The sequence below is a fragment of the Erythrolamprus reginae genome, chromosome 6, assembly GCF_031021105.1.
Source record: "Erythrolamprus reginae isolate rEryReg1 chromosome 6, rEryReg1.hap1, whole genome shotgun sequence".
Classification (NCBI taxonomy): domain Eukaryota; kingdom Metazoa; phylum Chordata; class Lepidosauria; order Squamata; family Dipsadidae; genus Erythrolamprus; species Erythrolamprus reginae.
This window is the reverse complement of record NC_091955.1, coordinates 59,888,685-59,902,116: the sequence shown is the minus strand read 5'-3', so window position 1 is coordinate 59,902,116 and position 13,432 is coordinate 59,888,685. Positions and strand designations below refer to the sequence as shown.

Here is a 13,432-nt window from a genome sequence, read left to right as displayed (position 1 = left end):
AGGTGAAGCCTTGCGGGAGAAGGGAGCGCGCGCAGCTCGCCCGCTCGGGCAGCTGCTCTCCCTCAGCGCGCGCCGCAAAAGGCCCGTACAAACGCTGGCGCGCGCGCGACACCGCAGTAGAACGCGAGGCGAGCGGCTCGTCGGGGGGCCGCCGCCGCCGCTCTTCGGGAGGGCCCGGTTTGCTCCGGCAGGGCAGCAGGATCCCCATTGCGTCAGGATCGAGGGCAAGGGCACGCCAATGGGAGGGGAATAGGGGAGGGAGCGCAGCAGGCCGGCCAGCCATTCAGAAGCGGAGAACTCTTGTCTCCTCAGCAACCGGCCTAGATAGCCAAGGCTGCGCCTCCCACATCACGCCCTGCTTGGTCTTCCATACCGTCTTCATTCTTAACCTGCTTCAGCCCGGCGGAGGCGCTTGAGCTCTCCCATTGCTCTTCGCTGAGCTAACGTGTCGGCGGAAGGCTCCCGTGGCTTCTCTTTAACCCCCCTCCCCTTCTTCCACACTCCACCCAGAAATTGTCCTCCTCTCCCCCCCTCTCCCCTTTCTTTCTTTCCCTTCCCTCCGCTTCCCGCTAGTCGTGAAGACTGTGGGAAATAAATAACCCTCCGTCGCTCCGTTCGCTTGAATGGAGAGCGGGGAAGATTGTTTTTCTGACGAGGGTCGCTGAATGGGGAGACTGGGGACAACCGCGCAGCGTTTCTGGAAGGGTTTGCGGGGTGGGAAAAATTAAGATTCGCCGATGATTCCCGACCATGGGCAAGGACCAGGAACTGCTGGAAGCGGCTCGCACTGGGAATGTGGCTTTGGTGGAGAAACTCTTGGCTGGCAGAAAAGGAGGGCTCCTGGGCAGTGGATCTGGACCTATCCCTTTATCCAACTTGCTGAGGTAGGGCATGCCTTTCCCACCAGGACTGGGATAGTAAGCTTCTCGTTGTCATCCTCATCTTCATCTTCCATCATCTTCCTCTTCATCTTGGTCTCTTTATTATTCATAGTAACCAAAAAGAAAAAAAAGAAACCTGTCTGTCTTCTGAACATGTTAAGGTGTGGAAAGAGGTTTGTGCCATTACCTATGATGACATGAAGGCAAGAGCCGTTGGGGTTTCTTTCGGCCAATGCGTCAGGAAGTATTTGATTTGGTGGGCTTCTTTCACTGGTACACAAGTTTGGTACATGTATTGGGCACTCTAATGTACACATTGGTATTATTCCTTTCTCTTTTTTTAATGACCATCCCTTCCCTCCCCCCCCTTCCTAAAAATTGCTCAATCTCCCTATTCATATAGGACTGCGAGATCTGGGCTGCACAACTCTGGTTGACTTCTAGGTATCAGAAAAGACATACTGTAAAGGTTTTCTGTATCCCCTTTCTACCATCTAGAGGTCATCCAGATTTTTGCAGGCCTGATATGTAAACTTAGTATTTGGACCTGTAGCAAATTCTATGCGGATGGCATTTCCAGGATAAATCAGGCATACATATGTGTCATATGGTGGAAACATTTGAACTCTCACCTGAGATGCTGTCTCTAAAAATGGTGTACATTGTATGCAGCAGGTGATCAAGGTTTCTAGAGCTATGCAGAACTGGATTAGTAAGCATTTTTTTAGAAGGGGGCAAAAAACTTTTAATTCAGAAAGACTTTGTATAACATGCAGGGTTATGTTAATATCACACATTAATAATATAATGCTAAATATACTGTTGGTAAATTTTTTTTTCAAAGAGGTTTAACTAGCCCGAAGATTTCAGCATACATTTTTTAAAAATTGAATTACACTAGCGTCATCATATATCAACCTAAAGTTTTAACTAATAATTCAGGTGCAGCCTCCACAACAAATAAAAATATTTTGAAGCAATGAAAATTGTTTCAGTGATAGATAAAAAGAGCATTTGGTATTCAAGGATTCTTTGCATTTGTCAACCTGTCCCTATCTCTATAAATACAGTGTTTAAAATGGTTTTTAGTTGTTTCATTTTTAATTATAAGCAGTAGTGATTTAGTTAGCTGTGCAATTTTTCAGTGTGGCAATAGCAGAATTTTTCTTTGCATACATGTACCATGATATAGAGTAATTTTAATAGAATATATAACCTAAGTAAAAATGGTAATATAATGTGAGCAATTTAAATACATTTTGAATTTATTTGTAGCATTTGTGTTTGTATGTACACATCTACAATTTTTATATTAATGTTCCTCATTTCATAGTAATTCATCTGTCTTTACTGTAATTATTATTTGCGTAAGATTTGCTTGAATATAACAGTAGAAATGTAAAAATTATTTACATGTGGAAAAATTTAAGAAATATATTTTTACAGACTTTGTGTAACTTGCTAGAAAAGATTAATAAATTTAGAAAAATTCTTTATTTACAATATACATTTTTAATTAAACCCACAAAAAAGTTTTGTTAAATTAAACAATTATATGTTTCTCTGCTGTGGTATTTCAAAACAAAGTATAGCATAAATTTCACAAATTTATATTTCTAAATAATGTATGTATGTGTATTTAAAACAATTATTTCTAATATCTAAGTATTCAAATAATTGTATAGCAAATATATGTGGTTAGGTGTTAGATGTTGTAATCATTTTTTCTATGTATAACTTAAAAATTAATTAGAACATGTATTGATATAAAAGTAAATTATATTACACATTCAAATAAACTTTAATGGCTTTAACTTTTTTGGGTAACATCACTATTTTAGTAGGTCTATCTTTTCAAGATCAAAAAGCAATTTGCTTTTATGAAATGAAAAGATTTCAGCTGTGTCAATGAAGATTATCAATCATCCAGGTAGAGTTGTCTGAAGGTTGCCTGAAGTTGTTTGAAGGTTGAATCATTGCAACTGGACTAATTTTGGTTGGTAGTTTGAGAGACCTTTCATTACCCATCCAGGCAGCTTCCTCAGTCAGAGCAAGGCAGTTGGGCAGCGAGTTGTTGGAATGTATTAACTCCTGCTGCACCAAACTCAGGGTTTTCTTTCTCCAAGGGAAGGTAAATAAATTTTTCAATGCACTTTGGGGAGGAAATCCCTGAATTTGGTGGGCAGGAGTTGGTACATTTCAAAGGCTCTCTGCCCAGCTACCTTGCTCTGACTGAGGAAACTGCCTGGATGGCAGTTAATAACAAAAAATTAGTCCAGTTGCAATGATTCAAAGTTCAAACAACTTCAGACAACCTTCAGATTTCAGCTATGTATTTGAATATTATTATTATTATTATTATTATTATTATTATTATTATTATTATTATTATTAATTGGATTTGTATGCCGCCCCTCTCCGTGGACTCGGAGTATTGACATTAATGAAAAAAATCAAGAGGGGATATAATATACTGTATTTCCTTGTATACTGGATTTAGTTTCTGATGTAAGTACAAGATTAATAAAGCCTGTTTTAGAACACAAAATACCTTACATTGAACATCTAAAAAAAAGTTATACATGCCTTAAACAAGAGGATTTGATTTTGGGAACCTATGAAACATAAACAACTATTGAACTATGGAATACAGATTATATCACTGGAAGGATGGGACAGAAAATTAAAAGATGATCAAATTGGCTTACTTAGATCACTAGTAGTTGGTAGTATTAACCCTGGAAGTGGGAGTGATACCACAATAATACCTGGAATGTTACTGACTTTTAAGCAGAGTATAATTAAAAAGGAGACACTCTTTTTTCCTTTCTCAAGACTCTCAGTACTTTTTGCTATACAAAGAACAATCAGTTCCAAAACAGAATTCTTAACTCTTATTTAGTGTACCACAGGTAGACTTCAGTGAGTTGAGGTTTCCTGCCTTTGCATGGGAAAAAAGTAGTGTATCTCATGGATTAAGCAAGCATTATTGCTGTGCACTCTAAATGGTGTATATCAATCCCATAGCATAGCCTATAAAAGTTAAGAAAAAATGCTAATTTATTCCAAGTACAGTACTATCATCTTTCTGTTCAATGAAAGTAAATTACATAGTCATTGCTCATGGAAATAATTGATGTGAGAAATATTGCACATGAAAGTGTATAGCTAACTATATGTTTCTGTATTTTAGCAGACAATTTAACTGTCTACTTTTTTTCTTTAAAATCATTTTTAGATAAGTTGTATGCAAAATATATTGCATGAAGCATTAAAGTTTTCAGGAGGCAAAGAAACAATCCAAAATTAGTTTTGAGGAATACATTCCTGGTTCTGCTTGAATTTCCTATGAAATTTGAGGAATTTTATAAGATATTACTTAAACTAATGATATATTCTATTGTTATAAAATAGTTTTTTGAACATGTGTGTACAGTATGGCAAGGTTCAACAGCATTATTCTTAAGATTGCTGATCCTTTTAAAGTTAGAATGCTGATCATTTCCCAAGGCCTCCTAAAAAAGTGAAGTTATTAGTAGCCTTTACAGTTAGGGGAGAGGGGCAAAAAAAAAAGAAGAAGAAATCCTCCAGACAACATTTTGTGTTATACCCTCTTTTTATATCTTGTCATAGGAGGGACCTTCAGCAGGCATTCCCATATCATCCAAATTGGTTGGACTGAATCTATCTGGGACTTGTTTTTTTAAAAAAATACCCTGGTTCAACACCATATAATATAGAGCTTTATAGGTAATGCAATACTTGAGCTTAGAAATACTAATAACCACTGAAGTTTCTGAATGGTATTATGTAGGCATACCAAAACTGCTCAATATGAACTTGGGCTTCATTTTAGACTAGCTGAAGTTTATGGTAGTCTTCGAGGGAAGTCCCATATAGAGTGAATTGGAAGTCTACTAACCCAGTTTTGAGATTAGAAAGATATTTTTAAGTACCCTCAATGTATCCTGTTCAGATTAGATCAGAATGGATGTACCTACCAGAGGGAGGCAAAGCCCTTCTAGGTCAAACTTCTATTTGCTCTTTCTGAGAGAACACAATCCCATTGAAAGTCAGTTGGTATTATTATGGAATCAACAGGCTTTTGAATTAACGGTTACAGTATTCCATTTTGCTTGAATCTAAACCTACTTCTCTTTGAGTTCTAACAGAGTCCATCCATGCATTGAAAAAGGATTTTTATTAAATCCTCTATTTGGTGATATACACCAATTGTATACATCATTTTATAAACATTCCCTTAAAGATTATAACATTGTACATTTCAGTTCTTTCAACTACATATAGGTCCAGCTGTATATTATAACCCAATGTTTTATCCCACTTTACCATAGTTCACTTGGAATGGTATGTGAGAAAGACTTTGACAAACAAGGTGAAAGATGCTGCTCAGGGAACAATCTGAAAAGAAAGGATACAGCCTGCAGCAGCCTAATGGGTGGGGGAGGAGGCTCAGAACCCTAACTTTTCAGACTGTAAAGGAAATGGCAAGAGATTTGTACTGTCAGATTTGCAAGATTCTGTCTTATAGTAAAGTAGAAGTAGCTCAAATGGTGTATTTCCTGAGAGTTAGGAAGCTTACACTTGCTCTTCTATTTCAAATTTCAATGGAAGTTTATACATTTTAGAAATTACATGCTCCCAATTTGTATATACGGTAATTGCATTTCAGACTCAGGCTTACAATGTCCAAAGCCATAAACTCTTGACTATTTTAAATCTTTCTAATAACTAAATAAAACCATTGGAAAGTACATAATCATATTTTCTCTTGATTCTATGTTGTATTTCCATATGTATTTGCCTATTGTCTTTAAAATGCTTCTTGTGCTGAGAGCTACAAAGGTGTTTTTAGATGCAACCTGGATGTGTATTTATTCCATATTCTCAATATGGCATGTCTAACACAATGGTTTTTTTTACTAAAATAAAAAATAGAAAAAAATAAGAGTATTGTAAAGAAATAAAAAGAATTGATTTTCCTCTTTAGAACAACAAGATAAGCAATTTTACATTTTTTAAAAAAACATAACAAATGATGTCTTCTTTTCATATTTTTTATTTATAAATAAATCAATGAAGTCTTGTTCAGTCCTGGTCAGCAGAACTGAAATAGTATTCTAGAATTAGATTTTATTTAATTACTTGGGCGTCCTCCTCGATCCACAGCTAACATTAGAGTACCATCTTTCAGCTGTGGTGATGGGGGCGTTGCCCAGGTTCGCCTGGTGCACCACTTGTTGCCCTATTTGGACTGGGAGTCATTGCTCACAGTCACTCATGCCCTCATCACCTCGAGGTTCGACTACTGTAACGCTCTCTATATGGGGCTACCTTTGAAGAGTGTTCGGAAACTTCAGATCGTGCAAAATGCAGCTGCGAGAGCAATCATGGGCTTCCCTAGGCATGCCCATGTCACACCAACACTCCGCAGTCTGCATTGGTTGCCGATCAGTTTCCGGTCACAATTCAAAGTGTTGGTTATGACCTATAAACCCCTTCATGGCATCAACCCAGAATATCTCCGAGACCGCCTTCTGCCGCACGAATCCCAGCAACTGGTTAGGTCCCACAGAGTTGGCCTTCTCTGGGTCCCATCGACTAAACAATGTCATCTAGCAGGACCCAGCTCCCCCCGGAGATTAGGATTGCCCCCACCCTCCTTGCCTTTCGCAAACTCCTTAAAACCCACCTCTGCCATCAGGCATTGGGAAATTGAGACATTTCCCCCAGGCCTATATAGTTTTATGTATGGTATGCTTGTGTTGTATGTTCTTTTAAATAATGGGTTTTTAGATTTTAAATATTAGATTTGTTCTCTGTATATTGTTTTATTATTGTTGTGAGCCGCCCCGAGTCTGCAGAGAGGGGCGGCATACAAATCTAATAAATGAATGAATGAATGAATGAATGAATGAATGAATAAATAAATAAATATTTTCTTTGCCTTTTCTCACAAAATTTTTCAAAACTAAGAAATCTGTCTTGTAAATTCAGTATAAGAAAGTTATCCAGGTCATTTTTTTGGTTTGTTGATATCAGCTGGTTTCATTTGTGTCCCCAGTGCAGCATATCCTTCCACATCATTTCTATGTTTCATTCGTTTTAAATCTACAGTGGTACCTCATGATATGAACTTAATTGGTTCCAGGAGGAGGTTCGTAAGGTGAAAAGTTTGTAAGACGAAACAATGTTTCCCATAGGAATCAATGTAAAAGCAAATAATGCGTGCAAATCCTTCAGGAAAATCCCAAACTTTAGAAGGGAGGCGAACAGAGGGCAGGGAGGAGCAGCTAAAGGGGGCGGGTGGAAGAAGCAAGGCTAGGCTAAAGGGTGAGTGGGAAGGAAGAAAAGCAAGGGGGGCGCCCCTCCCTTTTCTTAAAAAGACACCCTTTTCAGTGCCTTTGCAAGCACGTTGTTCTCTGCAAAATCTTTCCTCCAAGCTGCCCCTCCCTTTTCTTTCTTAAAAAGACACTCTTTCAGTGCCTGTGCAAGCATGCTGTTCTCCTACTTTTTAAAATGCAAACTCTTTCCCCCTCCAAGCCGCCCCTCCCTTTTCTTTCTTCAAAAAAGGGAAAAAAAAGAAACCCCTTCATCCCAGCAGCAGTGGCTTGGGTTCGTAAGGTGAAAATAGTTCAGAAGAAGAGGCAAAAAATTCTTAAACACCGGGTTCGTATCTCGAAAAGTTCGTTAGAAGAGGCGTTCGTAAGATGAGGTACCACTGTACTTTCAAATCAGTTTCACTATCCAGGAAAACATGCTCCTTCTCCACATCATTTTTCAATGATATAATAGGAGACACCCTTAAAATTAACTTTTGGACCATTTATTCACAGATATCTTTCAATATGTCAATGCACTCAGTCATTCTAGACTTAGTCATCTCATGGTTAGACTATTGCAACATGCTCTACACCCTTGAACAGTATCTAGAAGCTTCAGTTGCTACAAAATACATCTGTGTGGCTGATGTGCACTATTATTCTGCAAGCCTGCATTGCTTTCTGGGTCCAATTTGTTTCTTATTACCTTTAAAGCTCTTCATGGCATGGGCTAAGATTATCTGAGGAACCTCTCTCATGCCAGCAGAGGAAGCATACTGTGGACCTCATTTGTCAACTGGCAGAGTCTAGGAGAAGAGCTTTTTTTGCTCTGGCACCCAATTTCTGAAATACTGTGCTTCCCAAGATGAGATTTACACCCACCCTTTTGGCCTGACTCTGCCAACTAAATTGGAACCACAAATGGATAGTGGCATCCTGGAATTGATTAATAAATTAGCAATAGCAAAAGGACTTAGACTTATATAATGCTCTGGAGTGCTTTACAGCATCCTCTAAAAGATTTACATCATCAGCATATTGCCCTCAACAATCTGGTCCCATTTTACTGATCTCAGAAGGATGAAAAGCTGAGTAAACTATGAGACAATCAAGATCAAATTCCTGGCACTCACTCCTGGCATCTCAGTTAGAATTTGGAAAGCATACTTTGAGCATTGTCATAAACGTGCCTTCATGATTAAAATGGCCACTCACAAAATAATCACTTGCTCAAAGGCAAAAATCTAAAGTGTTCATTACTACTTTCACAGCTTAAGTGAATATCCCAAAATTTTACATTCCACATAACAATCTTAACCCTCCTTCCTGCAGACTACCAAACAAAATCAAGGTTTCAAGCATTATTCATTTTATTTTTTTAATTTATTTTAATTTATTGATTTTGTCCAATACACAATGAGGGTTTTAGTGGGCATACACATAGTAAAATACATGATGAAGGTTATAGAGGATATACTCATAGTAAAATATATCTAAGAAAGAATAGATGAGAAGTTATAGGAATAGAACATATCAATGAAAGAATAGAAGAAGAGATATAGGAATAGAAGAAAGGTATAGGAGATATAGGCATTGGACCAGAATACCTCCGGAACCGCCTTCTAACGCACGAATCCCAGCGGCCGATAAGGTCCCACAGAGTTGGCCTTCTCCGGGTCCCGTCGACCAAACAATGTCATTTGACGGGCCCCAGAACCTTCTCTGTGGTGACCCCGGCCCGCTGGAATCAACTCCCCCACCCTCCTTGTCTTTCGCAAGTTACTCAAGACCCACCTATATCGCCAGGCATGGGGGAATTAAGACATCTCCCCCAGGCTTTCTTATATTTTATGCTTGGTATGTATGTGCTGTATGGTTTTTAAATTGTTGGGGTTTTTTAATATAATTTTATTATTAGATTTGTTCCATTGTTATACTGTTTTTATTATTGTTGTGAGCCGCCCCGAGTCTTCGGAGAGGGGTGGCATACAAATCTAATAAATTGAATTGAATTGAATTGAATAGGACAAGGGACAGAAGACACTCTAGTGCACTTGTACTCACCCCTTACTGACCTCTTAGGAATCTGGATAGATCAACTGTGGATAATCCAAGGGTAAAGTGTTGGGGATTTGGGGATGACACTATGGAGTCCGGTGATGAGTTCCACGCTTCGACAACTCGGTTACTGAAGTTATATTTTTTACAGTCAAGTTTGGAGCGGTTAATATTAAATTTAAATCTCTTGTGTGCTCTAGTGTTGTTGTGGTTGAAGCTGAAGTAGTCGCTGACAGGCAGGACGTTGCAGCATATGATCTTGTGGGCAATACCTAGATCTTGTTTAAGGCGTCTTAGTTCTAAGCTTTCTAGGCCCAGGATTGAAAGTTTAGTCTTGTAGGGTATTCTGTTTTGAGTGGAGGAGTGAAGGGATCTTCTGGTGAAGTATCTTTAGACATTTTCAAGGGTGTTAATGTCTGAGATGCGATATGGGTTCCAAACGGATGAGCTGTATTCAAGGATGAGGTGAGGGTCTGGCGAAAGTTTTGTAAGCTCTGGTAAGTAGTGTGATATTGCCAGAGCAGAAACTACGTAGGATTAGGTTTACAACTCTTGAAGCCTTCTTGGCTATGTTGTTGCAGTGGGCTTTGGCACTTAAATCTTTTGTTATTAGTATACCGAGGTCTTTAACTGAGTGGGGGTTATCTGTGATAATTTGATTATTCAGTTTGTATTTGGAGTTCAGATTCTTTTTCCCAATGTGTAGGACAGAGCATTTGCTAATTGAGATTTGGAGTTGCCATGTGTTAGACCACTCAGAAACAGAGTTTAGGTCTTTTTGGAGAGTAGTTGTGTTATAGGTGGTGTTGAAGAGTTTTACATCATCGGCGAAGAGGACACAGTTGATTGTGATGTAATCACAAAGGTCATTGATGTAGAAAATGAAGAACGTTGGTCCCAGTACACTACCTTGGGAAATACCGCTTTTAACTGGGACGGGGGTGGATATGGTGCTTCCTATTTTGACCACTTGTCATCTGTTTGACAGGAATGCTGTAATCCAGCTGTGGAGGGATCTTGAGATGCCATAGGATTTGAGTTTTAGGAGTAGTTTGTCGTGGATCACTGAATCAAAAGCTTTGCAGAAGTCAATATAAATTGCATCTATAGATTTCCCTTGATCTAGATGAGTTGTCCATATATTTTTGCAGTGGAGGAGCTGCAAGTTGCAGGATAGTTTTTTTCTGAATCCAAATTGTTTGTTAGAGAGCAAATTATTAGTTTCTAGATGGAGAGTAATTGATTTGTTTATAATTGATTCCATGACTTTGCATGGGATGCAGGATAATGATATTGGTCTGTAATTATCGACAAGAGAGGGGTCTCCTTTTTTGAAGATGGGGATGACCATTGCTTTCAACCATAGCTTAGGAAGTGTGCTGGTTCTGAAGGATTTTTCCAAAATTATGCTTAGTGGTTCAGCTATGGCAGAAGAGAGTATATTTTCTAGAATAGGGGTCCCCAAACTTGGCAACTTTAAGACTTGTGAATTTTAACTCCCAGAATTCTCCAGCCATCTATGAAGACCTCTGTTCAAAAGAATACTACAGTGTTCCCTCGATTTCCGCGGGGGATGCGTTCCAAGACCATCCGCGAAAGTCGAATTTCCGCGAAGTAGAGATGCGGAAGTAAATACACCATTTTTGGCTATGGACAGTATCACAAGCCTTCCCGTAACACTTTAAACCCCTAAATTACCATTTCCCATTCCCTTAACAACCATTTACTCACCATTATTACTGGTATTCACCATTGAATAAGGCACTTAGTGATCCTGATATTTATAAACATAATTATTTATTAACAATAATTATTTTTTTTGTTATTTATTTGCAAAAATTATTAGTTTGGCGATGATGTATGATGTCTTCGGGTGGGGAAAAACCGTGGTATAGGAAAAAAACCACGAAGTTTTTTTAAATTAATATTTTTTGAAAAACCGTGGTATAGGCTATTCGCGAAGTTTGAACCCGCGAAAATCGAGGGAACACTGTATAGCCATTTGGAAAGGAGGGGGAGGCAGAAACCCAGCTCATACAGAATTAATTCCAGATCTTATCTCCTTATACTTTTCCTAGACACTTTTGTTGTGTCACTGACACAACAAATTACTGGCTTTGGGGGTTTTAAACACTTTTGGGAAGAATGCAGAGGCTGCCCAAAGAGGACGTTCTGCATTTTTTTTCAATAACTTTGGTGCAAATTGGGTTCTCTGGGGTGGAGCTCCATTTTCGCTATCACACTTCATCCCCCTTGTCCGGGCAGCAGCCCACCTCTGGGTATATTTAATCGTGAGAAAAGATAACTCAGGCAGATTAGAACTATTTTCAAATGCCTTGAAACTGTCTATCGTTGCAGAGATTTAAAAAAAATACTTTTTTATTACAGATTATGGTGAGGGTGACTGTTATATGGAATTTATACACAGTATATCTAGAGTAGTCCTTTAAATTAGAATAGAATTCTTTATTGGGTAAGTGTGATTGGACACACAAGGAATTTGTCATTGGTGCATATGGTCCCAGTGTACATAAAAGAAAGGATACATTTGTCAAGAATCATGAGGTACAACACTTAAAGATTGTCATAGGTGCAAATAAGCAATCAGGAAACAATATAAATTATGAGGATACAAGCAACAAGATACAGTCATACAGTCATAAGTGGGAGCAGATGGATGATAGGAATGATGAGAAGATTAATAGTAATTATAATGCAGTGTTAGTGAATAGTTTGACAGTGATGAAGGAATTACTTGTTAGCAGAGTGATGGTGTTTTAAGATATTATTAAATATGTACTACAGTATATATTCTCCATCTTCCCATTTTAAAAATATTATATTTCAGAAAGCCACTCAACTGTTGAACACAGTTTACACTTATTTTCTTTATATCTGAGACATCTCCCCCTGCCTATGTAGTTTTACTGCATGATATGACTGAATGTATGTTTTTTATATTGGGGTTCCTTGTTTTTAGATTTCTTTAAATGTACAATTGCTATTTTAGATTTTAAATTATTAGATTTGTCAATACATATTGTTTTTTATCACTGTTGTGAGCCGCCCCGAGTCTGCGGAGAGGGGCGGCATACAAATCTAATAAATAATAATAATAATAATAATAATAATAATAATAATAATAATATCTACATTGTTTAATTAACTTTGCGGAGTTCTAGGCTCAAATAAGATATTAATTCTATATTTCTGAAATTTAATTCAGCATCCATTTACAACTGTAATAATTTATATTTCTCAAGGAGAAATACAACTTCAGGGTTGTTTTATTAGATAACATTACCTGATGCTAACTGTAACCCTTAACACAGGGGTCGTCACAATGTTGTCACATAATGTATTGCAACAGATAGAGTACAACAATGGAATTAGGCCTAGAGAAATGTGTTGTAATAGCAATAAACTAGGGAGAAATCAGTAAGAGTAATGGGAGCCATTAGAATGAAACCTACAAGTATCTAGACATTTTACAATATCAAACACTGACAAGTTAAATGTGATTAGTTAAAAATAAATCCAAAGAGAGAAAAAAATGGTTAAAGACAAAATTGAACAGTGAAAAGCCATTAATACCTGACTATAGCTATTTTACAGTGCTGGCAGTGCGTTCAGTCTATTCTAGTAAATCATGAAAAATATTCTTTCCATTAGGAATTATAGTTGTTTACTCTAAATTTAACTTTATTATTCAGAAACTAGACTACTTGATATAGGAAAGTCATGGCAGAACATTTATGAGATAAAAGCCCTTTGTTAGAATCAGTTATTATTTGCAGTGCTTCTCATTTCTGACCCAATTTTTGTTTTCTGTTTAAATAATCGAAACATTCAGGATGGAATAGATTCCTTCAAGCTATTATCCCAGTTCTCTATCTTTTTCCTGGGTGAACCTGCCACTTTTTATCTGTTAAACCCCAATCAGAAACTCTACGTGAAACTACATGAAAATAATGTCTTTTCTCTCAATCACTACAGCATCAATGTTTACTTGGGATAATTTGCTAAAGTTTCATGTTAACTATAACACATACCACATAATCCCACCCCCTCTCTTATTAGTTGTCTTTGAGGGCATACTTGGGGTGGGGGAAACTAATCAAGCTATACAAACTTAATAATTTGTAGTGA

At 37.8% G+C, this 13,432-nt stretch overlaps 1 protein-coding gene across 3 annotated transcripts in view; it reads left to right on the top strand.

The window, feature by feature from the left end:
* Positions 1 to 288: 288 nt before the first annotated feature.
* Positions 289 to 13,432, top strand: part of ANKS1B (ankyrin repeat and sterile alpha motif domain containing 1B) — a 325,146-nt gene continuing 312,002 nt past the window's right edge. Inside the window, exon 1 of one of the 3 annotated variants that reach the window (XR_011559489.1) lies at positions 289 to 884. Coding sequence is in view for 2 of the 3 variants with exons in the window: in XM_070755905.1 (XP_070612006.1) it covers positions 751 to 884 (134 nt within the window). In the remaining variant the exon portion in view is untranslated. The remainder of the gene's footprint in view (positions 885 to 13,432) is intronic. The other 2 variants (XM_070755905.1, XM_070755906.1) reach the window with 2 other exon arrangements.